The sequence below is a fragment of the Salvelinus alpinus genome, chromosome 19 (genome assembly GCF_045679555.1).
Source record: "Salvelinus alpinus chromosome 19, SLU_Salpinus.1, whole genome shotgun sequence".
Lineage (NCBI taxonomy): Eukaryota > Metazoa > Chordata > Actinopteri > Salmoniformes > Salmonidae > Salvelinus > Salvelinus alpinus.
Genome location: NC_092104.1, coordinates 35984741 through 36010394, shown reverse-complemented (window position 1 = coordinate 36010394; position 25654 = coordinate 35984741). Strand labels below are relative to the sequence as shown.

General features: G+C 42.2%; 4 protein-coding genes and 1 long non-coding RNA gene across 6 annotated transcripts in view; 2 read left to right on the top strand and 3 right to left on the bottom strand.

Annotated features, from left to right (window-relative positions):
* Positions 1–11311, top strand: part of LOC139545463 (U5 small nuclear ribonucleoprotein 200 kDa helicase-like) — a 31103-nt gene extending 19792 nt beyond the window's left edge. The window contains exons 29-44 of the mRNA XM_071353255.1: positions 18–178; positions 467–694; positions 831–1022; positions 1167–1345; positions 1475–1626; positions 1726–1834; positions 1952–2060; positions 2176–2365; positions 4620–4784; positions 4973–5094; positions 5252–5395; positions 9321–9497; positions 9618–9778; positions 9993–10074; positions 10184–10276; positions 10467–11311. Of these exons, the coding sequence (XP_071209356.1) occupies positions 18–178; positions 467–694; positions 831–1022; positions 1167–1345; positions 1475–1626; positions 1726–1834; positions 1952–2060; positions 2176–2365; positions 4620–4784; positions 4973–5094; positions 5252–5395; positions 9321–9497; positions 9618–9778; positions 9993–10074; positions 10184–10276; positions 10467–10616 (2414 nt within the window). The 3' untranslated portion in view covers positions 10617–11311. The remainder of the gene's footprint in view (positions 1–17; positions 179–466; positions 695–830; positions 1023–1166; positions 1346–1474; positions 1627–1725; positions 1835–1951; positions 2061–2175; positions 2366–4619; positions 4785–4972; positions 5095–5251; positions 5396–9320; positions 9498–9617; positions 9779–9992; positions 10075–10183; positions 10277–10466) is intronic.
* On the bottom strand, positions 11037–14051 carry LOC139545465 (probable cytosolic iron-sulfur protein assembly protein ciao1-A). Its single transcript, XM_071353256.1, has 7 exons — positions 13520–14051; positions 13290–13438; positions 13085–13196; positions 12869–12957; positions 12509–12701; positions 12344–12416; positions 11037–12262 (listed from the first exon to the last, which is right to left on the bottom strand). Exons 1-7 carry the CDS (start codon positions 13656–13658, stop codon positions 12028–12030), a joined length of 990 nt encoding a protein of 329 aa, XP_071209357.1. The 5' UTR covers positions 13659–14051; the 3' UTR covers positions 11037–12027.
* Positions 14052–14586: 535 nt separating this feature from the next.
* LOC139545466 (transmembrane protein 127) lies at positions 14587–17007 on the top strand. The gene is made up of 3 exons (XM_071353257.1): positions 14587–14830; positions 14925–15089; positions 15230–17007. The coding sequence occupies exons 1-3, from the start codon at positions 14587–14589 to the stop codon at positions 15538–15540; spliced, it is 720 nt and encodes a 239-aa protein (XP_071209358.1). The 3' UTR covers positions 15541–17007.
* Positions 15901–22428, bottom strand: LOC139545467 (uncharacterized). The gene is made up of 2 exons (XR_011669074.1): positions 22171–22428; positions 15901–19463 (listed from the first exon to the last, which is right to left on the bottom strand). It is a non-coding gene; the product is annotated as an uncharacterized lncRNA (long non-coding RNA).
* A 255-nt stretch (positions 22429–22683) lies between these two features.
* LOC139545461 (uncharacterized) overlaps positions 22684–25654 on the bottom strand; it is a 40211-nt gene continuing 37240 nt past the window's right edge. The window contains exons 21-22 of one of the 2 annotated variants that reach the window (XM_071353252.1): positions 25348–25557; positions 22684–25074 (exon numbers count right to left, since the gene is read on the bottom strand). In XM_071353252.1, coding sequence (XP_071209353.1) covers positions 25364–25557 — 194 coding nt within the window. In that variant the 3' untranslated portion in view covers positions 22684–25074; positions 25348–25363. The remainder of the gene's footprint in view (positions 25075–25347; positions 25558–25654) is intronic. The other variant, XM_071353253.1, reaches the window with a different exon arrangement.

The window sequence follows — 25654 nt, the reverse complement described above, 5'->3', positions numbered from 1 at the left end:
TGTCCGTCTTCCTCCAGTGTTCAACGCTGTGTACAACAGTGACGACAACGTGTTTGTGGGAGCCCCGACCGGCAGTGGGAAGACCATCTGTGCTGAGTTTGCCATCCTGAGGATGCTGCTGCACAACGCAGAGGGCCGATGTGTCTACATCACACCCATGGAGGCCCTGGCTGAACAGGTACAGTTATCAATATGGACTGTTTTTACATTTACATCGTTTACAAACGTTGGATTAAAGCAAGGTTATATTTTGGGTTCTGATGGGGCAGGACAGTAAAACTATGCTCGTGAGGCATTTAGAAATTATATTCCTCAAGAATCAATGGGTACATATCATTAATTTGGATGTAGGAACTGCACATTGCCCCCCTTTTTAACATAATGTTGTTTTCATCTGACTTCTAATTGTTCACACTGTTTACCCATTCCTTACACCTCCGTTTAATATCTTCCTGTGTGTGTCCAGGTGTTTGTTGACTGGCACCAGAAGTTCCAGGATGCTCTGAATAAGAAGGTGGTGTTGCTGACGGGAGAGACCAGTACTGACCTGAAGCTGCTGGGCAAGGGTGACATCATCGTCAGCACCCCGGACAAATGGGACATCCTGTCACGCCGCTGGAAGCAGAGGAAGAACGTCCAGAACGTCAGCCTCTTCATCGTGGACGAGACTCACCTCATTGGAGGAGAGAATGGAGTAAGGCCATGAATCCAAACTGATAAAACCTATATATCCACCTGCCTAGTGCTTTGATTAGATATAAACTATACAATACTTGTTTGGCATGTGAAGTAAAATACATTGATATTCACACTCATTGTCTTGCTTGTAGCCTGTGTTGGAGGTAATCTGCTCCAGAATGAGGTACATCTCATCTCAGATTGAGCGTCCCATCCGCATCGTGGCCCTCAGCTCCTCCCTGTCCAACGCCAAAGACGTGGCCCACTGGCTGGGATGCAGTACCACCGCAACCTTCAACTTCCACCCCAACGTCAGGCCTGTCCCTCTGGAGCTGCACATCCAGGTCTGAACCATGACTGTAATGTCTTAACATTTTATCATCATCAACCTGCCACCAATAAGGATTTGGCCATAAAATCTGTTATTGTTTGGCTGGGTAATATCATCTGCTCAATTGAACCTCATTGTAATGCCTGTCTCTCCTCAGGGCTTCAATGTGAGTCACACCCAGACTCGCCTGCTGTCCATGGCCAAGCCAGTGTACCACGCCATCATGAAGCACTCCCCCTCCAAACCGGCCGTGGTGTTCGTCCCATCCCGCCGACAGACCCGCCTCACCGCCATTGACATCCTCACCTTCTGTGCTGCTGACGTGGTCCCTCAGAGGTCAGACCCATAACCTCACCCTTTAATCTCTGAGGGGTGCAAGGGGTTAAAACTCTTAATAGGTATCCAGTAATGATAGGTGTAACCTGAGGTCTCAAAGCAGTAACATATGTACCTGTCTCCCTGTAGGTTCCTGCACTGCACTGAGAAGGACCTGGCTCCCTTTCTGGAGAAGGTGACGGACGGCACCCTGAAGGAGACGTTGGCCAATGGGGTGGGCTACCTGCACGAGGGCCTGTCCACCACAGAGCGCAGGATCGTGGAGCAGCTCTTCAACTCAGGTACAACTGGCCACTCCATTAGACCTGCTGATGCCTAGTTAGGGGAATTATGGGCTATGGTTGTTAAATGACATGCTGTGTCTGGTCCTCGGTCTGCAGGTGCAGTCCAGGTTGTGGTGGCTTCACGCTCCCTCTGCTGGGGAACCAACATCTCTGCTCACTTGGTCGTTATCATGGACACCCAGTATTACAACGGCAAAATCCATGCGTAAGTAGCTACGACACTGGTTTTGGTGATGACTACATTTCCTAATTTATACCCGTCAGAACCTCCTCCTGCCTCAGGTTGAGTGTGTGTTAGTGACCATGTCCTCTCTGTCCCCAGCTACGTGGACTACCCTATTTACGATGTGCTCCAGATGGTGGGCAAGGCCAACCGGCCCCTGCAGGACGATGAGGGACGCTGTGTCATCATGTGTCAGGGTTCCAAAAAGGTACATTGGCAATATCCTCATTTACTCGCCCTCTCCATTTTCACTCAGTCCCTCTCTATCTCTCGTACTCCATCATTCTGTCGTTTATAACCCACTCTCTTTTTCTCAAATATAGGATTTCTTCAAGAAGTTCCTGTATGAGCCCCTGCCGGTGGAATCTCACCTGGACCACTGTATGCATGACCACTTCAACGCTGAGATCGTCACCAAGACGGTGGAGAACAAACAGGACGCAGTGGACTACCTGACCTGGACCTTCTTGTACCGCCGCATGACCCAGAACCCCAACTACTACAACCTGCAGGGTGAGACAGACACTCACAGCACTGCGACTGCTCTCTACTGTTGGCATTCTTACAGATGGGCTATACAGGTTTTCGGACTATATGCCTTTTAGTTGAAGTTGATTTATTTTCCAGACATACAGGTAACTGCCAAAATAAAGGAAACACCTAAATAAAGTGTCTTAATAGGGTGTTGGGTCACCACAAGCCAGAACACCTTCAATGCACGTTGACATAGATTCTACAAGTGTCTGAAACTATTGAAGAGATGCAACACCATTCTTCTATGAGAAATTCCATAATTTGGTGTTTTGTTGATGGTGGTGGTAAAAACTAGCTCAGGCACTGCTCCAGAATCTCCCATAAGTGTTCAGTTGGGTTGAGATCTGGTGACTGAAACGGCCATTTAGTTTACAGTCGTGGCCAAAAGTTTTGAGAATGACACAAATATAACTTTTCACAAAGTCTGCTGCCTCAGTTTGTATGATGGCAATTTGCATATACTCCAAAATGTTGTGAAGAGTGATCAGATGAATTGCAATTAATTGCCAAGTCCCTCTTTGCCATGCAAATGAACTGAATCCCCCCCAAAAAATTCCGCCGCATTCAGCCCTGCCACAAAAGGACCAGCTGACATCATGTCAGTGATTCTCTCGTTAACACAGGTGTGAGTGTTGACGAGGACAAGGCTGGAGATCACTCTGTCATGCTGATTGAGTTCGAATAACCGACTGGAAGCTTCAAAAGGAGGGTGGTGCTTGGAATCCTTGTTCTTCTTCTGTCAACCATGGTTACCTGCAAGGAAACATGTGTCGTCATCATTGCTTTGCACAAAAAGGGCTTCACAGGCAAGGATATTGCTGCCAGTAAGATTGCACCTAAATCAACCATTTATCGGATCATCAAGAACTTCAAGGAGAGCGGTTCAATTGTTGTGAAGAAGGCTTCAGGGCGCCCAAGAAAGTGCAGCAAGTGCCAGGACCGTCTCCTAAAGTTGATTCAGCTGTGGGATCGGGGCACCACCAGTACAGAGCTTGCTCAGGAATGGCATCAGGCAGGTGTGAGTGCATCTGCACGCACAGTGATGCAAAGACTTTTGGAGGATGGCCTGGTGTTCAAGAAGGGCAGCAAAGAAGCCACTTCTCTCCAGGAAAAACATCAGGGACAGACTGATATTCTGCAAAAGGTACAGGGATTGGACTGCTGAGGACTGGGGTGAAGTCATTTTCTCTGAATCCCTTTCCGATTTTTTTGGGGCATCCGGAAAAAAGCTTGTCCGGAGAAGACAAGGTGAGTGCTACCATCAGTCCTGTGTCACACCAACAGTAAAGCATCCTGAGCCCATTCATGTGTGGGGTTGCTTCTCAGCCAAGGGAGTGGGCTCACTCACAGTTTTGCCTAAGAACACAGCCATGAATAAAGAATGGTACCAACACATCCTCCGAGAGCATCCATCCAGGAATAGCTTGGTGACGAACAATGCCTTATCCAGCATGATGGAGCACCTTGCTATAAGGCAAAAGTGATAACTAAGTGGCTCGGGGAACAAAACATCGATATTTTGGGTCCACCACATATACAACTTGATTAATGACAAGTGTTTCCGGATTAGTATTCGTGAGCAATTTCCATTTTTTCCACGTCCACTTCAGGAAACTGCCCAGACCTTAATCCCATTGAGAACTTGTGGTCAATCCTCAAGAGGCGGGTGGACAAACAAAAACCCACAAATTCTGACAAACTCCAAGCATTGATTATGCCATCAGTCAGGATGTGGCCCAGAAGTTAATTGACAGCATGCCAGGGCGGATTGCAGAGGTCTTGAAAAAGAAGGGTCAACGCTGCAAATATTGACTTTTTGCATCAACTTAATGTAATTGTCAATAAAAGCTTTTGACACTTATGAAATGCTTGTAATTATACGTCAGTATACCATAGTAACATCTGACAAAAATATCTGAAGACACTGAAGCAGAAAACTTTGTGGAAATTAATATTTGTCATTCTCAACTTTTGGCCACGACTGTACATCGTTTTCATGCTCATCAAACCATTTTGACCACTTGTGCCCTGTGGATCGGGGCATTGTCATCCTGCCCAGCATTTGTATACATGGCCCAAAGCATGATGGGATGTTAATGGCTTAATTAACTCAGGAACCACCTGCTTTCACTATACTTTGTATCCCTCATTTACCAAGTGTTTGTTTTATTTTGGCAGTTACCAGTATATGTGTAGTCTTCTGTTAAACTGCTGCTTTCCATCTCCCCTGCAGGCATGTCTCACCGTCACCTGTCAGACCACCTGTCAGAGCTGGTGGAGAACACCCTGCATGATCTAGAGCAGTCCAAGTGCATCAGCATCGAGGATGAGATGGACGTGGCACCTCTTAACTTGGGCATGATCGCTGCCTACTACTATATCAACTACACCACCATCGGTGAGAACTACCACAACCAACAACCCACTGTCACGAAATATGGCTGTATCAGTCACATCACCTATACTGTGAACCATCGCAAAGACTAAACAACTGTTGAAATAGAATACATCCATCATTGAGTATATAACGTGTTGCTATGTACAACAGTTCTGGAGTTACTGACATTGTATTTGTGTTTGTATCAGAGTTGTTCAGTATGTCCCTGAACGCCAAGACCAAGATTCGTGGATTGATTGAGATCATCTCCAATGCTGCGGAGTACAAGAACATCCCCATCAGACACCATGAGGACAACCTGCTCAGACAGGTAAACATACTAATGCACGTCAATAATCATAATATGCATTATGAGCAGACTCAACCCACTCAAATACCCATGTAGACGTGGAAAAAATGGAAATTGCTCACGAATACTAATCCGGAAACACTTGTCATTAATCAAGTTGTATATGTGGTGTTTTCAGCTGGCCCAGAAGGTGCCACACAAACTGAACAACCCCAAGTTCAACGACCCACACGTGAAGACCAATCTGCTGCTGCAGGCTCACTTGTCCAGGATGCAGTTGAGCGCTGAGCTGCAGTCAGACACAGAGGAGATCCTCAGCAAGGTGAGGAGGAATGGCTAACAGCTCCCTGAATGAGACATTGATAGATACTTTGGTGGAATCTTAGCTGTGGTAAATGGGCTCTGTAGAGCAATCCACATATATTATGATGACATTTTGAGACGTTTTGGACATGGGCAAGGGTTTTTCCGGCTGTTCGGGCACAACTTTTTTTCTAGAGACAAGCCGAAGCCGAGGACTACGCCCCCTCGTTCGTCGATTTGGTCAACCGTAGGGATTCTTCAATTAATTTATTTGTAATTTCTCTGACGACTCGCCCTCATGCAAATTTTTCCGAAATTGCACCAAACATCCTAGTCAGAAGCAAAATTGTTGACTAAGATCTCGCCTGCAAAAATGTGTAAATTAATTACAGATTTCTTGAGTTCTTTGACTTTTGAGGAAGTGTATTTTGGCTATGGCAGGGATCATCGACTAGATTCAGCCGCATGCCAATTTTTTCTTGAACAGATGGTTGGGGGGCCAGAACTTAATTACAAATATTTTGTTGACTGCAAGAAGCCCAAACATACAGTACCAATCAAAGGTTTGGAACACCTACTCATTCAAGGTTTTTTCTTTATTTTTTTCTACATTGTAGAATAATAGTGAATACATCAACTATGAAATAACACATAGAATCATGTAGTAACCAAAAAAGTGTTAAACAAATCAAAATATATTTGAGATTTGAGATTCTTCAAAGTAGCCACCCTTTGATGACAGCTTTGCACAATCTTGGCATTCTCTCAACCAGCTTCGTGAGGAATGCTTTTCCAACAGTCTTGAAGGAGTTCCCACATATGCTGAGCACTTGTTGGCTGCTTTTCCTTCACTCTGCGGTCCAACTCATCCCAAACCATCTCAATTGGGTTGAAGTCGGGTGATTGTGGAAGCCAGGTCATCTGATGCAGCACTCCATCACTCTCCTTCTTGGTCAAATAGCCCTTACACAGCCTGGAGGTGTGTTGGGTCATTGTCCGATTGAAAAACAAATGATAGTCCCACTAAGCGCAATCCAGATGGGATAGCGTATTGCTGCAGAATGCTGTGGTACAGTAGCCATACTGGTTAAGTGTGCCTTGAAGTCTAAATAAATCACTGACAGTGTCACCAGCAAAGCACCCTCACACCACCTTCATGCTTCATGGTGGGAACCACACTTGCGGAGATCATCTGTTCACCTACTTTGCATCTCACAAAGACATGGTTGTTGGAACCAAAAATCTCAAATTTGGACTCATCAGACCAAAGGACAGATTTCCACCGGTCTAATGGCCCAAGCAAGTTTCTTATTATTAGTGGTGTTCTTTAGTAGTGGTTTCTTTGCAGCAATCTGACCATGAAGGCCTGATTCACGCAGTCTCCTCTGAACAGTTGATGTTGAGATGTCTGTTACTTGAACTTCAAAGCATTTATTTGGGCTGCGATTTCTGAGGCTGGTAACTAAGGAACTTATCCTCTGCAGCAGAGGTAACTCTGGGTCTTCCTTTCCTGTGAGCCAGTTTCATCATAGTGTGTGATAGTTTTTGCGACTGCACTTAAAGAAACTTTAAAAGTTCTTAAACTTCTTAGGGCTGCAATCCCGTTAACGGGATCGATATGACAACAGCCAGTGAAAGTGCAGGGCGCCAAATTCAAACAGAAATCTCATAATTAAAATTCCTCAAGCATTTCACACCATTTTAAAGATACACTTCTTGTTAATCCCACCACAGTGTCCGATTTTCAAAAAGGCTTTACAGCGAAAGCACCACAAACGATTATGTTAGATCACAGAAAAACACAGCCATTTTTCCAGCCAAAGACAGGAGTCACAAAAAGCAGAAATAGAGATAAAATTAATCACTAACCTTTGATGATCTTCATCAGATGACACTCATAGGACTTCATGTTACACAATACATAGGTTTTGTTCGATAAAGTTCATATTTATATCCAAAAACCTCAGTTTACATTGGCGCCATGTTCAGAAATGCCTCCAAAATATCCTGAGAAATTGCAGAGAGCCAGAAATACTCATCATAAACTTTGATGAAAGATACATGTTTTACATAGAATTAAAGATAGACTTGTTCTTAATGCAACCGCTGTGTCAGATTTCAAAAAAGCTTTACGGCAAGAGCACAATATTCAATAATCTGAGAACAGTGTTCAGCCACAAAAGGAAGCCATACAGTTACCCGCCAAATTGTGGAGTCAACAAAAGTCATAAATAGCATTATAAATCTTCACTTACCTTTGCTGATCTTCTTCGGAATGTACTCCCAGGACTCCCACTTCCACAATAAATGTTTGTTTTGTTCGGTAATGTCCATCATTTATGTCCAAATAGCTACTTTTGTTAGCGTGTTTGGTAAACAAATCCAAAGTCACAAAGCGCGTTCACTAAAAGCAGACAAAATGTCAAAGTTCCGTAACAGTCAGTAGAAACATGTCAAACGATGTATTGAATCAATCTTTAGGGTGTTTTAACATAAATCTTCAATAATGTTCCAACCGAAGAATTCCATTGTCTTCAGAAGTGCGATGGAACAGAGCTCCCTCTCATGTGAACGCGCATGGTCAGAGCATGGTCAGCTCATGGCAGACCTTACTCATTCCCGTCTCCTTCGGCCACACTTCACAGTAGAAGCATCAGACAAGGTTCTAAAGACTGTTGACATCTAGTGGAAGCCGTAGGAAGTGCAAACTGACCCATATCCCACTGTGTATTCGATAGGCGATGAGTTGAAAACCTACAAACCTCAGATTTCAGATTTTCAGACCTCAGATTTTTTTCTCAGGTTTTTGCTGCCATATGAGTTCTGTTATACTCACAGACATCATTCAAACAATTTTAGAAACTTCAGAGTGTTTTCTATCCAATACTAATAATAATATGCATATATTAGCAACTGGGACTGAGGAGCCGGCAGTTTACTCTGGGCACCTCTGGGCACCTTTTCATCCAAGCTACTCAATACTGCCCCTGCAGCCATAAGAAGTTAATTTTCCAGATTGACTGACCATGTCTTAAAGTCATTTCTCTTTGCTTATTTGAGCTGTTCTTGCCATAGTATGGACTTGGTCTTTTACCAAATAGGGCTATCTTCTGTATAGTACCCATACATTGTCACAACACAACTCATTGGCTCAAACGCATTAAGAAGGAAAGAAATTCCACAAATTAACTTATAACAAGGAACACCTGTTATTAATTTAAATGCATTCCACCTGAGGTAGCTGGTTGAGAGAATGCCAAGAATGTGCAAAGCTGTCAAAGCAAAAGGTGGCTACTTTGAAGAATCTCAAATATAAAATATATTTTGATTTAACACTTTTTTGTTTACTACATGATTCCATGTTATTTCATTGTTTTGATGTCTTGAAATGGAAAAAGAAAACTGTAATGTGTGGATGTGTCTAAACTTTTGACTGGTATTGTATATAATATTTGACTAAAACATAATTTCAAACCTTGCTTACATCTATCTGTATATGATCACGTGTCTCTATTATGCGTGGAAATAATTAAATAATTGGGAGCAGATTTCCCAAATGTAAAATCATTTGAAGCTGATTTCCTGATGTTTTTACAGTTTTTATACATATGTCTCCAAAAATATATTATTTGTATAAACATTTTTGAAAACTTGGGGGGCCAAATAGGCCACCAGTTGGGTAACTCTGGGCTACGAGATCTCAAAATGGACAAACAGTACTATTGCTGCTTTTTTTCTCGTTTTTCAATCAAAGGTCTTTTAAGGGAGTACGCAAGCACACTCGTTCAATTCGGCTAGCTGGGATCGGCTAGGCGCCAGCCAAACTGAAGCATGCTTACACCTTAAGACTGTGGTATGACCTAGTGTTAAACTGCTGAGAGAGCAGTGGGTCATATTGAGTTATGGTAGTGTTTAAAATCTGTATATGGTTCTGTCTTGTCCAGGCTGTGCGTCTGATCCAGGCCTGTGTAGATGTGCTGTCCAGTAACGGCTGGCTAAGCCCTGCGCTGGCTGCTATGGAGCTGGCCCAGATGGTCACCCAGGCCATGTGGTCCAAGGACTCCTACCTCAAACAGCTGCCTTACTTTACCTTGGAGCACATCAAACGCTGCACAGACAAGGTAACACATCCACTACTGCCTGTTACTCTATACATTTGTAACACTTTAATTTACCAGACAAGAAATGAACATCTTGCTCGGGTGTGGATCTTGAAGCTGATCTCTCGATGTATTTCTCAGGGTGTGGAGAGTATCTTTGACATCATGGAGATGGAGGATGAGGATCGTAGTGGGTTGCTGCAGCTCTCAGACACACAGATAGCTGACGTGGCTCGCTTCTGTAACCGCTACCCCAACATTGAACTGTCCTACGAGGTGTCAGAGAAGGAGAATATCAAGAGGTGATTTAAATGGGGGCTGTTAGAGGTATAGGGGAATCTTTGTGGGGAAATAGCTTGACTGAATATAAAGAGATCAGTACCACAGGAAACTGTAAATTTGCTTAGGAGTTTGATAATGTTTTTACTAGTTACTACTACTGCCCAGTGAATCTATAGAACATTGAGAATGAGAGAGAAACTGAGTAGGTGTCTGATCATATCTTTGGGTTCACAGTGGAGGTCCAGTTTTGGTTCTGGTCCAGTTGGAGAGAGAAGAGGAGGTGACTGGGCCTGTTATTGCCCCACTCTTCCCCCAGGTACCTATCATCACCACCAGCTTGTCAGAACTCCCATACTGATTTGTTCAAAAAGCACAAACTCAACAATGGCCCTTTTTAACATTTGATTGTTGTGTTATTGTTCCAGAAACGTGAGGAGGGCTGGTGGGTGGTGATTGGAGACCCCAAATCCAACAGCCTGATCTCCATCAAGAGGCTGACACTGCAGCAGAAGGCCAAGGTCAGTTAAATACCACACATCAATCTGATCTTGTGGAGCCAATGAATACCTGCAGGCAACTGCATATGTTTGACAAAATTGTTGCATATGGCTTGTGGGTGTAAAAACAAAGTAGACAAATAATCTTAAAAGTGAATGCCCTCTGTCAGCAGTGCTTGGCCTCACTCTGAGCCCCTTTCTCCCACTGCAGGTGAAGCTGGACTTTGTTGCACCAGTGCTGGGCATTCACAACTACACACTGTACTTCATGAGTGATGCCTACATGGGCTGCGATCAGGAGTATAAGTTCAGTGTGGACGTGAAGGAGGCAGAAAGTGATGGAGACAGTGACTCAGACTAATCGGGGATCTATAGAAGGAGAGAAGTCTCCCCAGACTGGGATCAGTAGGGATTGTTGGTTTTGTTTTAGGTAAGGCATACACGGGTTAGCTGAGAACGTCACAAAAACGATGTGCACGCTTCAATGGGGCAGAAGTCAGCGTTGTGATTCTGGATAGCTAGCAACAATGACAAGTAGCTGCCATATGGGGAATTGTAGGTGGCTCGTTTCAGCTAGTTTTATCTTGTTCTTGATACCATGTCTTGTTTTGAGGTGTTATGTCTATGCTAATATGGCTATAATTAGCTAACCAACAACTAACTATTTGAGACAAGTGCTCATATAGGTTACATGTCAACAATCTTAGCCAACCCTGTCTTTTTTGACCCAAAGTTTTGCATGCGTCGGTTTTGTTGCTAAACCGTCTAGTCGTTTTTTCCCCCCTTTATATGCTCTTGAGGTAGTGTTAAACTTTTTCTAGGTCTACAGTAGTTTTTGAATTTGGATCAGTCGAGAATAATGTATATAGTACCTATTTAGCGATGTCAACCACAAGGTTTGAATTGTACATGAAAGAAGCATACTATTTTAGTGAACAGTCATTGAATAAAGATGTGTCTACTATAACTGTTTCAACAACATGATTAATAGATTTACCTGTTTTTTTTGTAAAATGCTTGTGCAGTTTTTTTTAAACAATAAATAATCCAAATTGACCTGACTGCTTTGACTGTCAATTTAAAGGTAGACTAGCGTAATGACGTTGCCACAAGTAGCACTGCAGATATTGCGATGAACGAGGTGTTAGACTTCGCTCTCACACGGTGTCTATGGGTTTGCTTCATGCTCTTACGTGGTAGCCAAAGGACCGAAATTTACTCACTATGCATTTTACTTTGTGCATTTGTCATATAGCTGAGTCTACCTTTTAATATGAGGACAATAATCCTTACGAACAATTTGTAATTTTTTTTATGCAATGGTATTCCATCATCGCTTACAATTAAATGCTTTCTTTCCCTCACAACGTTTCTGGAAAATTTTAGCTAGCACCAGTCCTAGACATCCAAACGTGCCGAACCACTCAACTTTGATTAAATAGCTATAACAATTTTATTTTATTGATATTACAAAATGCCTTTGGAATATGTGTAAATTGTATTGTTTTTCAAATACATAATTATGACAATACACATTTGGGACCCTTGAAACCACAATTTATGAAGCACAGAACAAGTGCACAGGCAGGAAGGAGTCTTATCAGTATCACATGAGACCAAGAAACCTAATGTTATAACAGGAAATTCCAAGAGACAAACAAAATACATGACTATTTTAGTACTGGTAGCACCCTCAATTGTACAAGGTAAATTCAGCACTGTTAAACACTGGATGTCGAAGTCCTAACTGGCCCAGCATACTGTACATTTTCTCAGACCGCAGACTGGTAGTTCCAGACTGCTATCTCCCCATTGTCACTGCAGGAGACAAGGAGCCCAGCCTCCTTGGGGTGCCAGGCGATACAGTTGACATCCTGGCTGTGGGCCTTGGGTACATGGGCAGACAGGGAGAAAACAGGCTGGTCTGGGTCAGCCGTCTCATCCTCCTTAAACACACGCACTCCGTCATCACCACATGCAGTCGCCAGGGCACCGGTCAGCGGACACCTGAGTACAACAAATAAGTACTAAATTGGATCTGTGGCTGCATTTATCAATATATATGTTTTATATAAAGAGGATGCTCACCATGCAATATCATACACTGTCCGTCCATGAAACCCTGAAAGGGTGCAAACACATTTCCAAGCCGTGTCTGTGCCTTCAGTAAAAAAACAAAAATCAGGCGTTAAATGGGCATTTATCTTCCTTTTCCCTTACATCATCCACACATTCACAGAGCATCTTGCCCACCTCCAGGCTGACATTCTTTCCAGATCTTCACAGTACGGTCATCACTGCAGGAGGCCAGTCTCTGGCCACTTGGGTCAAAGGTCAAACCCCAGACAGTGGAGGTGTGACCCTCCAAGGTCGCCCTGCACTCCCAGTCATCATCCTCTTCTTTATAGACACACACATTGTTGTCGTAGCTACACGAGGCCAGGAGCTGCGTAGAGAACATTTAACTTCAGTGGGTAAAAACACACTGAATGCAGAGTACAGAATACTGAAACGATTAGTCCAGAGAAGCCTTGCAATAGTGTTGGGGTGTGAAAGGATTATATAATGCTGCTATTTAGTACAAAGAGTGAAACAGTATGAAATAGGCAGTACCTCCTGTGTTGGGTGCCAGACAACATGCTTGACATCCTGTGTATGAGAGTTCACCACGCTCACACACTCATACTCATCCTCCTCATCCACTGAGAAAGATGGAGAGAGACTGTTCAAAACTACATACAGATACACAACAGCTGAATGTTTATGTGGAACACAAGTAATGTGATAAAAATACAAGGAATTGTATTCCTATGTTAATGCAGCACTAACCCTCCCAGATCCAGACGCTCTTGTCTCTACTACATGTGGCCAGCAGGTTACCGGATGGGGCCCAGGCCACACATTTGACCTCATTCTCATGTCCTTCCAACACAGTCAAGCACTGAAAGAAACAGAAACAGTGTGATGCTCTCACGGGCCATATCTTACTATCATCATCACAAAGCATTTGGTCAATTGTCTGTGGACGACTCACCTCAAAGTCATCATTCTTCTTCTTCCAGATGCAGGTTGTGGCATCAAAGCTGGCTGAGGCCAGGTAGTTTCCACATGGGGACCATGCCACCTTTCTGACAGCTCGCTGGTGTCCATCCTGGAGCACTGTCTTGCATTCCCAAGAGTCACCTACACAGACAAAGGGGTTAATTGTTTCTGTTTTCCACCTCTGATATGGTTAATTTCACACAGTGGATTTGGGATATTTACCTTCCCTTCCCCATATCCGAATGGCCCGGTCACCACCACACGAGGCCAGCAATGTGCCCTTGGGGTTCCATGCAACATACCAACAGCGGGAATCTGGATGCGCGTTGAATTTCTGTAGAAGGGCCAAAGTGTCCTTCATTGCTAACAAGCTTGCTATCTTGCAGTTACTGGCAACTGATAAGCACAATGTGCAGCCACCAAACTAGTCGTAGCTATGAATGATACCAACAAAACCGTATCCCCAAGAAGATAATGCAAATATCATACAGACATTAACAATGAAGATAGCTAATATCCACTTAAAATACGATATTGTTATCCGGTATATGTAAATACATTTACCAACCAAATCCAAAAACGCTCAACCTCAACTTCCTACTTTTTCTTCCTCTTCGTATCTTAGTTACTGCTGGCTGCCAATCTAACGTCCATCTGGCTCATTACCGCCCCCCTGAGTACAGGGTGAACATTGCACGTGTTTCTGGTGTGTAGCTGCACAATAACCCAGTAGATGGCGGTAATAACCACAAAAGTACCTTGGTCTGTGATGAATAACAAGGAAGGAAACAATTTTACAGGAAGCTAGCTAGCGAATTGGCTGCCTTTTGTTTTTGTTTTTAGCGTGAGAGCTAGTATAAATCCTGATGTTCGCGGTTTAGATTGTAAGTATCATATCATCAGATTGTATTTATTATGCCAGTTCACGTTACTGTTTTGTTTGAAGTGATTCAATTAGGATTGTATACTTAGCTAGCTAACGTTATACGTCTAAAACGAACTAGATAGCTAACTTCTGCTGCTAACAGGCCTAGGTCGAGATCTTAGCTAGTTAGACTGAAAATTATCGGTCTATTTTCTTAGTCATTTATCATATCACACCCAACAGTTAAAACGTATTTATTTTACAAATAATGTAACCAGTTGACCTTCATTATCGGTTTTGGTGAGCTGATTATTTCACAGGCGGAAGGGCGCATTGTTAAAACAAAAGCTGTCCGTCCTTTGAGTGACATAACATAGATATACATCAGGCACTGAGTCCTGGTTGAAGACAAAGCGGGAATTGAATGACAATGTATGCACCACCTGGTGCCACTGTCCCTGGAAACCGGCGAAGGAGAGGGGGTACCGCACTACCCAAGCAGCCAGAGCGAAGCCTGGCATCTGCCCTCCCCGGAGCACTCTCCATCACGGCTCTATGTACGGCATTGGCCGAACCAGCTTGGGTCCGAGTTCATGGAGGGACGTGTCCCAGGCAGGAGCTTGGAGTGGCTGATGTCCTGGGATACATTGACCCAAAACTCATGGAGGGTAAGTAATGATATTGTCAACATTGGCTCGAGCACCGAATGTGAAATCACGTTGGCATGTGGTTTGTGTTAACTATCACGAACTTTTCCTAAAGATTACTGCGTGAACTCCCAGACCATCTTACTGATAAGGGTCATTGCTGCCTTCTGCTTCCTGGGCATCCTGTGCAGCCTGACAGCTTTCCTGTTGGATGTCTTTGGGCCCAAGCACCCTGCCCTCAAAATCACCCGCAGATACGCATTTGCACACATTCTCACAGGTATGAATGGGTTTGGGCAGTGGAAGGGGGAGGGAATTAGCTTTTCAGCTAAAGAGTGTGAAAACAATTGCAAGGCAAGGTAGAAACAATGGAAATCAAAAAATTATTTTCCTGCTTGCTGTTATTTTGTATGTTTTCAGTGCTGCAGTGTGCCACAGTGATCGGGTTCTGCTACTGGGCCTCAGAGCTCATCTTGTCACTACAGCAGCAGCACAAGAAGTACCACGGATCCCTCATCTACGTCACTTTTGCCATCAGCTTTTACCTGGTGGCGGGGGCTGGTGGAGCCTCTATTCTGGCCACAGCTGCCAACCTGCTGCGCCACTACCCCACAGAGGAGGAAGAGCAGGCTCTGGAGCTTCTCTCAGAGATGGAGGAGAGCAGTGAAACATATCCTGCTGATTATGACATTGCCAACCAGTTCCAGCCGCCTCCTGCATACATGCCTTAATGTTGCCAGACAGCCGCCTTTTTCTCTTACATCCATGCTTCTCTATGAGTACCACTTTTGGCCTCGTAACAAACACATATACAGATATGTGATCCAATAATTGTACCAAATGGATATTCTCTGCAAATAGCTTACTCTCCTTTCCTTTATCAACACACTAATGAACACACTTATTTCTTGATTGTGGGTGCTTGAGTGCATGAAAGCTTCCTTTTATGATGGCAGAGATTCAATACTTGAATCTTATTTTCACCACTGAAGCTTTTAGTAATTTGCATGTAAATGGCATTAAGGTGTTGACCCTTACATGTAAAGCAAGAGAAAGTGTTAATATATGGGGTGTTAATTCATGCACTACTGTGCGGTTTGGGTCTACACCTGGTTATTGAATGATCAGATATGGGTTGAGACTCAACTTGGTATATGACAGTGTATGACAGTCACGGCTTGACAAAGGTCAAGTTTTGAACAAAAGTTTTGAGTTTCCACAGTGTGTCAGTAGTATTTGGCCCTTAGTTTGAAGCATTAAATACCCACCGAACATCCAAAACTTGGTGACTTGCCTGCCATTTGAATATTATTTGACATTTTATCAGTTAAACCAAATAAAAGGCACCAAGATTACACAGACACTGAATTGTGGACATTTATTTTTCAATTGAAATGGACCATTATTTAATAACTGCCTGTCCCTGGTGTGGTAAATGTGTTTTTTCTTTTTATGTGTATGAAAGGCACTGTTTTGCATTTTATTTAGTCTTGCAGTTGTGAACTTGGAAATTAATAGGTTTTCAATATTCTGTAAGATTGGTTCGTCATGGTAGTGAAAAAAAAGTTATTTTACATGATTATGGCTAGTGATTGAGGCACTCATTGCTGTGAAAGTAATTGATGGAAAACCATGAGAAATGTGAAGTGTCTCATTATTTTGCAATGGACATTATTCAAGATGTTCCTATGTTGGACAACTAGAGGAACATTATTTTCTCATTTTAACAATAGGGGAAAATGGGTAGAACGTCATTGTAGAATCATCAATCCACAATGCATTGGTAATTTCATAAATTAAGTAATTTCACTTAAATATACACAACTGATTGACAACTCTTAATTGTACTTTGTGATTACTTGGCTTGAGTTATGTGACAGTTGTATGTTGTCTGTGCATGAGTTCTTCCCCTTTGATCCTCAAGATAGTGAGAATCTGATTGTAATTATTTGGGATGGAATCTTACACACACCTATCTTAACTTGTGTTCAGATTCAGCCCTGTACTGCTTACTTTTTTTATTTTTATAAATGTGATTAATAATATAGTTTTACCATAGGTGATTTGTTGCTCTATTGTTTATTTTATTTTAGCCTTTCCCCTCATTGTTGCTTTACTTTCATCAGTCTGTAAACATGTATTGTGGACTGTTTATACAAAAGCAGGTCATATTCAAAATAAAAAAAGATATTGTCCAATTTTCTTTTAGATAATTGCTTTCCATGTAAGAACTGTAAATGTAGGCTCGTACCCGGCTCCACGAGGGTACTAAAGGGGCATGCTTCAGTTCGGTTAGCGCCTAGCCTAGTAGAACCGAACGAGTGTGCTCGCATACTCCCTTAAAAGTCCTTTGCTTAAAAACGAGAAAAAAGTGGTAATTGTACTGTTTTTCCATTTTGAGACGCTGTAGCCAGTAATACTTCCTCAAAATAGTCAGAATTAATCTAAGATTAAAACCCCTTTTTAAAATTATTATTAACAAATCAATACAAAAGGTACATGGGAGAACACAAGTGTGAGATATGTGTATAAAGAATATACAAAGGACAATTGGGCTAGGGGGGTACAATATCACATTACACATGGACCTTAAGGGACATACACACACATTTATAATTCTTACGTTTTTTTTGTTGGAAGAGTATAGTTGTCTTACCGTTCAATAAATTTTTGTAAGGTAAGAAAATATGGTGTTTTGTGAATATGAAATTTGGCCAAAAGAATAATACAATTAATTACATCAAATTGTTTCAACTTATTTCTATCGTAGGTAAAGAATCCAAGCAGTACATCTCTCCATAAGTGTGTTCAATTATACATCTACTGAAGTCTTGCCACAGATTCATTACATGAATACAATGCCAAAAAAGATGCAACACCGTTTCTGGGAGGTCATTACTAAAGTTACAATTTGAATTTATGTTTTTCTTAAACTTTTTTTTTTTTTTTTCTTCATATAGTGGTTGGCAGGATAATATTTATGAATATATATATTATTTTAAACGTCCTTAATTTTGTTAATACAGTAAGTGGGTATGTGTGTGGCAACACCCAAACTTTTTTTCAACAGATATGATCAATAAAACCATTCCAATAAGGCATGACATAAGGTATCCTGCTGAAAGAAGGCTTGTATTGTTGTTGGATGGACCAAAAGAGAAACAAATGTTTCCTACTGATGAGTCAACAGGGTTAATCTTAGGTATGTTCCGAGGGTCAGGCCTTGACACCTTCCTGAATAATAAAGCAACACCTGCGGGAATGGCATCTAAAACAATTGCACATCTTTAGGTGTTACAGGGATCTTGTAGTGATAAGAATTCCTTATAATTAAGTAAAATAATCCAGGCTGCGTAACATCCAGCCGTGATTGGGAGTCCCATAGGGCGGCACACAATTGGCCCAGCGTCGTCCGGGTTTGCCCGGGGTAGGCCATCAATGGAAATAAGAATTTGTTCTTAGTTAACTCACTTGCCTAGTTAAATCAAGTTTAAATAAAAATATATATGTACTAACTCTTCCAGCTAGGAAGCATGCGAACGCCAAAAATGTGCCACCTCAAATTGAAACTATTGCCAAAGACATTTATAACTAATCTGTGTTGTTTACAAAGTGGGAAGCATAGTGGGTCGAACAAGCAAGGAGCTGGTCAAAGTCAAGCGCGAGATCCTATTGACTCGTTGTAGCATACATTTGCATATTCCGTTAGGGAACGCCTCTTCTGAAGTGCACGACTGCACAAATGCGACCTTGCACTTTTAAACGACTTTTTATTTATGTTTTACTTTGGCAAAGCGTCAAGTCTATAAAACTTAGTGCATTGTGTTCATAACAGATTCTAGTTTTGGGAACATAAAAATGTATTGAGATGTTTAATCAATGAGAAAGAATGTTGGCTCGGTTTCACCTAGTTCCATCCTCTCCCATTACCCGCGGCAGGACTTCATCTCACTACCATATGTGGTGGTGAGAAAACATTCTAAACGAATGCTTCAACTTTATAGCCTCTGTGACGTGTCTGGGTTACCCCTTCAGTCTGCGCTATTGCCCCCTCAGTTTAAGTTTTAATACAGATGTGTGTGTCTGGGTATCCTGTAGAAAATGGCCCTCATGTTGAACTCTAGGTTTCCATCCTTCTTGAACCCACCTGTTCTTAGGGTGTCATCCTCACAGCATACAAACACAGACAATACAATTATTCTTGATGATTTCGATGGAAAGATGGAAATCAAGGTTTATACTGAATAACATCAGATGTGATCAAATCAAAGTTTATTGGACATGCGCAAGATACTAGGCTAAACCTTGCAGTGAAATTCTTACTCATGGGATCTTCTCAACGGTGCAGTACACATCCACCATTACCTAAGGTGGTGGGATGTTTTGAGAAAGCTCTCTTTAGACATGGCTCCATTTTCCTCTAGCTCTCTCAGAAGTCCTCTGACCAAAAATGGAATGAAGTTGTCATCACGTCTTGCAGTAAATTTTGCCTCAACGTTTCTCAGAATTGCAGCGGAGTCCACAGCACAGTGGTCCTGGCCTCCAAGCATCTTGATCGTGTCACTGAATACAGTCAAGTTTCCATGGACAAAGGCCAGCCAAAGTTCAGTCAGAGGATCTTCGAACATTGTTCGCAGGACAACAGGGCATTTGTCTTCAGAAATAAAAAAGGATTTCAATGGCACATACATTTTCAGCACTCTTTCTAGAGCAGGGAGCATGGACAGCCAGCGAACATTGCTGTGTCCTAAAATGTTATGGTACTCCTGGCCAACAAACTCACAAAAGCCCTTCAGTCTTTCTACTCTGACGGTGAAAATATGAACATATTCAAATATCTTTGTGAGCAGATACTCAACATCATATCCAAAGCTGTTCTGGCCGTGTTATGAATGATGTGGGCAGGAAAACCTAAGCCAATCACCTCCCACTGCAGAGCATTTTTAACTTTGGTATGGACATTGACTCTCCCCAGCCTATTCAGTCCTCCAAAGTTGGTATTTGTTGTCGGCAGAGAATGTTTTCCAGGTTACATTTTTGGATGACCACCAGGACCTCAGCTGCAACTTCCTGTGCCGTTTCTCCATTCAATTCAACAAAATCAAGCAGTTTTGTTTCCACAGATGTGCTGCCATCATATATCTTACATATCTGACTAGTATTGGCAGCAGCTTTACATGTCCATGACTGGATGCATCAATGGACAGGGACACAAATTCAACCTGGTCTAGGTCCTGTGTTACCAAAGTACTTGCCCATGTTACTAACACATTACTCACTATGGCGTCACATTTTGTCCTAGCACATGTAAACTTTGGCTCATAAAGCTTCCATGTCAGTTGTGCTGTGCAGTCCATAGATCTGTAACTATGATTGTGTCACATAGTGTGGTATGCAAAGACACCCTCCTGCACAGCTAAACCATATTCTTCTTGGGAAGGCTCTACCTTACATTTACATTTAAGTCATTTAGCAGACGCTCTTATCCAGAGCGACTTACAAATTGGAAAGTTCATACATATTCATCCTGGTCCCCCCGTGGGGAATGAACCCACAACCCTGGCGTTGCAAGCGCCATGCTCTACCAACTGAGCCACACGGGACCACTTCTTGAAGAATGTGGTGACAGAGGACATACCAACACGGGCAATCAGAGAGGCTTTTTCGTCTGCTGATGTTCTACCACTGCCGTTCTTCCCCGGCTGCCAATTGAAAGAGAGGATGCAGTGAACCATTCTATCGTCTTGACCTGAGCGTATTAAATGGAAATTCTCTCATCATGTTTATCATAAAAAGTGCATTTCCGTTTCTTGGAAAGAGTCATTGTATCTCCTCTGTCTGCTCTTCTTCACTCTCCTTGTGCCACTCTTAATTACTCTCTTAACTTTCTATTCTCCTCCTCTTTCCTTCACTCGTCTTCCTTTCCACCTCACTCTTCTACACTCTCCTTGCTTCACTCTTTTTACTCCCTTAAATTTTTCCTTCTCCTTCCTCTCCAATCTGTATTAATAAATAGCATACTATTAGATAACCAAAGTATTTTAACAGATTCCCATTGCTTGCTTCATGTTTGTATTTTATCTCAAAAACATTGTTTGGAATAATAAATTGGCAGGCTCTGTAACCATCTTTACCTTTCCTCCTCTGTCTCCTTCACTCTTCTTCCTATCCAGTCTTCCTCCTCTCCTTCCTCTCCACTGCTAATGCTATCCATGAACATTTCTAAATATATTTTCACACTACTTATTATAATGCCAAACCATTAAAATTGTAATCTACAAAAATATTCTCTGAATTAATTGTGCATTCATTTAATATAATCATATTTTCAAAATAGCCCGTCCACTGCATGTTTACATGTGAACGTTTGTGAACTAACCTAGCTAGTTAGTCTACATAGCTAACGTTAGCTAGCATAACCTATTTAAAACCTTATAGAGCAGATCATCTATCTATATAATAAATTGTGACATTATAACATCACTAGCTAGTATCTCAAACGATTGTAATTTGCCTGGCTTGAAAAGACGTTTGTGGTGATGTTGTGGATTCACTTGATACTTGCTAGCTTCTGGCCGAGTTTTCCACAGCAGTTTTCTCTAAAACTATCGCGAGCAAGTAGTTAGTAGAAGAGTGAATGAAGCTGCTATAGAGAGCAGCCCCCTCTGTTGGCCTAAACAAGCACAACGCGATTGCGACGTCAACCCGTAGGCTCTGCTGCCCGGTCTTTCTTGCCAAGTAAAATATTTCACGTTGCGGTCTGTTTTTAACGCACAGTTAAAAACGGGGACATTTCCGAGGACATTTAGTGTCGTAACATTAGCCATTTTGTTTGCTATATAGCTAACTAGCAACCTAGGTTAGCTAAAAAAGCAAAGTGTCCCGTCTGGTCAGCATCTAAAACAGCTAGTTAGCTAGCCACGTCCGCTAACTCAACGATTTACGATATACTTGAGTTTAGCTTGGTTGGCTAGCTAACGTTAGTGAGAGAGCTATGTAGATCCTGTAGCCACAATGGAGCCGAATTGAATGTAATCTATATAGCTAACTAGTTAGTTTAGCTGCTGTTATTATTATATCGCTAGCTTGCTGCAGTTAGCTCGTTAGCTAACTATCTAGCAATATCAACGACAAACAAAAATGCTCAACCAACCAAAACATAATAGGCAATTGTAGCAGCACGTGATCACATCAACCCGCATTTCTTCCAATCCGTCCCCTGGACTCTACTAGCTAGTTATTCAACATAACATTCCATAGCAGTCTGAGCTGTAGCTACATATTGTGCCCCCTACTGCCTCCCTCCCTCCACATCTCAACAACATTCTTCCAAAGAAGTGTGATGTGAAGTTTGCTCTTACAATCGTACGCTCTCCTCCCCATAGAAGTCGTCACTCCTGGTTCTCGTTGCATAAGCAGTTCGAGTCTCCCAATAATCACTCTATTGCGGCATTGCCTTATCAGTTGTTAGTTAAATATTACATTTTACAATCGAGGTATAGCACGCATTACGCCTCATACCCTAGCGCCGATTGGCATGAGAGAAAGAGTGATCTTGGGTCTCATCAAACAGAGCCTAAACTCCAACATAGAAGAGAGAAGGAACGAACTGTGCTGAAATCCCGTCTGAGAAGAGTGGTGCTGTAGGACACAACATAATAATCACAAATTATGCTTCCCTCAGTTTTGAACCCAGTTCACTGAATGGTGACCTCATGTGTAAAGTCTGAAATAAGTAAAGGTGTAAAGTCTGTGAATGATTCACTCTTGAGTTTTATCTCACTGTTACCAATAAAATGAACATGGGTGCAAACTGGATAGTTCAGGACCCTGTTCAAGACTTTTCAATGTCAAATCATAATGTCACATTCTGGTACATTCAGAATAAAACAATTTATTCAATACAAAAATAAAAACGACAATGACAAGAACCAAATGAGCAGATATTGAAAAAACATCCAGTTTGTACAAAACATCAAACTTATTTAAAAAAATGCCAATGTACTCCAAATGTACAGATGTACAACTGCTCCATAAGTATAATACATGCTTCAATTCTTTCCTTTTATGAAATTGTATAAGAAATATCTCTCTTGGTTACTGTAAAACAGTTCCATTATAAAGTACAGTTTTTTAAATTAAATAACAAATGTCAGGACACAATTTTGGATATAAAATGTACAACAATAAATGGAGACTTCTTATTCCAGCAGAATTCAGCTTAATGGAGTATATTCACAGTGTGCTTTTCACATCAATAATGTGAACTTGCATGTAAACATTGTTGCATATCAAAACTCATGTTAATAAATATACAATAATGTTCAATAATGCTTGTAGTACAAAAGGTGATGACATACATTATACACAGTACTTAATCTCAAGCCATATTGTTATTCTTGAATTCCAATAATTGAATATAGGCCTAGTTTGGGAATAATGTTCAACCATATTTGGGAATGGTGAACTACCATTTTTTTGGACAAAGGTAAAGCAAAGATGATACCCAACCTGTCCCTGTCATGGACAACTTTATAACATCTTTTTCATATGATCAAGGATTAAGATGTTGAGTTGCTATCTTACCAAAAATACAAGGTGTAATTGTCTAGGGCTACAGTACATGAAAACATTGACACATAAATTACAGCAATCACTCAACACTTTCCTGTTAGTCTGAAATACTCTGCTGAGAAAACTGAGTATAATTACAAACACAACAATGAGGGAGATTTACCTGTTTAATTGGGAAATGAATAAACATGTTTTTCTGCTCAGGTAATGGTGAGCTAGCTACCCACTCACTGTAACAATGCAACACAAAGACGAAGGCTCGCTCACTCAAAGCTCATGCCATTTAGGTGGCTAGTACTGTACTAAATCTTCATATTCAGTGTTTTCACATACAGATCCATACATTGTCATAAACTGACTGATGTTTTCATCCAATTTTTATAAAATGGTGGTGGAAGCAAAAATACTTTGTCCTTGATGTGAAATACTCCTTGGACTTGAAATACAGATCTCAGGCACAAGTTATAGCTTGCCACATTTACATTACATTTACATTTAAGTCATTTAGCAGACGCTCTTATCCAGAGCGACTTACAAATTGGTGCATTCACCTTATGACATCCAGTGGAACAGCCACTTTACAATAGTGCATCTAAATCTTTTAAGGGGGGGGGGGGGGGGGTGAGAAGGATTACTTTATCCTATCCTAGGTATTCCTTAAAGAGGTGGGGTTTCAGGTGTCTCCGGAAGGTGGTGATTGACTCCGCTGTCCTGGCGTCGTGAGGGAGTTTGTTCCACCATTGGGGGGCCAGAGCAGCGAACAGTTTTGACTGGGCTGAGCGGGAACTGTACTTCCTCAGTGGTAGGGAGGCGAGCAGGCCAGAGGTGGATGAACGCAGTGCCCTTGTTTGGGTGTAGGGCCTGATCAGAGCCTGGAGGTACTGAGGTGCCGTTCCCCTCACAGCTCCGTAGGCAAGCACCATGGTCTTGTAGCGGATGCGAGCTTCAACTGGAAGCCAGTGGAGAGAGCGGAGGAGCGGGGTGACGTGAGAGAACTTGGGAAGGTTGAACACCAGACGGGCTGCGGCGTTCTGGATGAGTTGTAGGGGTTTAATGGCACAGGCAGGGAGCCCAGCCAGCAGCGAGTTGCAGTAATCCAGACGGGAGATGACAAGTGCCTGGATTAGGACCTGCGCCGCTTCCTGTGTGAGGCAGGGTCGTACTCATAACATGACCATTAGCTGGCCATGTGGTTATGTAAAAGCATGAATCCAGTGACTTTTCCAATATCTTATTTAAAGAGGGCCAACTGTGTTTATTGTCCAAGCTTACCAAAAGCCCATAAAACACTTGTTGTTTTGGTTTACATTTGTACTTGCCTCTTTGAAAGGTCCCTGGTCAGTTTCACCAAAACACAAGAAATGTAAATATTCAGCATCTCATAACAGGCTCCAATCAGGGCAAAGTATTATTCTGTGTCAATAATGATGGCACAACACAGGTATCAATATCTGTGGCAATTGGTGTGTACGATGTGCGCCATATGATCAAGCATATCCTTTCTCTTTCAGTTGGTTACACTTTTGACAGTGTTCCGTCCACAGAGGATCCAGTTGGATTGTCGAGGATTTGGATTTTGAGCTGTTGAGGTATCATGAAGCTTCAAAAAAGATATCCAGCATACATCCAGGACCACAGTACTGTCAGTTCTCTGCATCTGAGAAACTATTTGGTTCCTTTCTTTGACATATCTGAAACACAAAATGTTAAACACCGTTAAACACATTCACAGGACAAACAATATAAGATTCAGAAAAACAAACATCAAAATACTGTGAGATTAGGATTCCATTAGCTAGTATAAAGTGGTGCTTTGCTTAAAAAATTGAGTGTTTTAAAATGAACAGAAAAAGTGAACGCACAATTTCACAACAGATGGATGAAAACTAGCAGGGATAGAGGCAGGCAGTGAGAGGTCAAAGAGAAGGTGAGGGGGTAACAGTAGCAGGCAGAGAGGAACGGACCAGGGTGGGCAGGCAGTTAGAGCAGTGCTGAGTTGGAGTCAGAGTCTGTGTCGGAGGGGAGGCAGGGATCACTGGTGCAGGAGGATCCCTGAGAGCGCCTGTACTCCTGGTACTCCAGGCGGAGTGCGTTGAAGCGCGCCTCACTTAGGGAGCGGGTGTATTGGCAGTGTGGTAGGTTGGAAACTGGTGGACTGACTGAGGGAGGAAGGCCTGAGGGGCAGGATCGAGAGGAACAGCATGGAATGGGAAGAATCATGGGTACAACTCACATCACCACAACCACAACAAAAGGCACATGATATGATAC

What these genes read in the sequence shown, in the direction of transcription:
- LOC139545465 (XM_071353256.1), bottom strand. Translation starts at nt 13,658, where the DNA reads ATGAAGGACACTTTGGCCCTTCTACAGAAATTCAACGCGCATCCAGAT. An exon ending in TCTGGCACCCAACACAGGAG is followed by an intron (nt 12,702 to 12,868) that starts GTACTGCCTATT and finishes TTCTCTACGCAG; the next exon opens with CTCCTGGCCTCGTGTAGCTA. An exon ending in ACAGTGTATGATATTGCATG is followed by an intron (nt 12,263 to 12,343) that starts GTGAGCATCCTC and finishes TGTTGTACTCAG; the next exon opens with GTGTCCGCTGACCGGTGCCC.
- LOC139545466 (XM_071353257.1), top strand. Translation starts at nt 14,587, where the DNA reads ATGACAATGTATGCACCACCTGGTGCCACTGTCCCTGGAAACCGGCGA. An exon ending in TGACCCAAAACTCATGGAGG is followed by an intron (nt 14,831 to 14,924) that starts GTAAGTAATGAT and finishes CTTTTCCTAAAG; the next exon opens with ATTACTGCGTGAACTCCCAG. An exon ending in ATTTGCACACATTCTCACAG is followed by an intron (nt 15,090 to 15,229) that starts GTATGAATGGGT and finishes GTATGTTTTCAG; the next exon opens with TGCTGCAGTGTGCCACAGTG.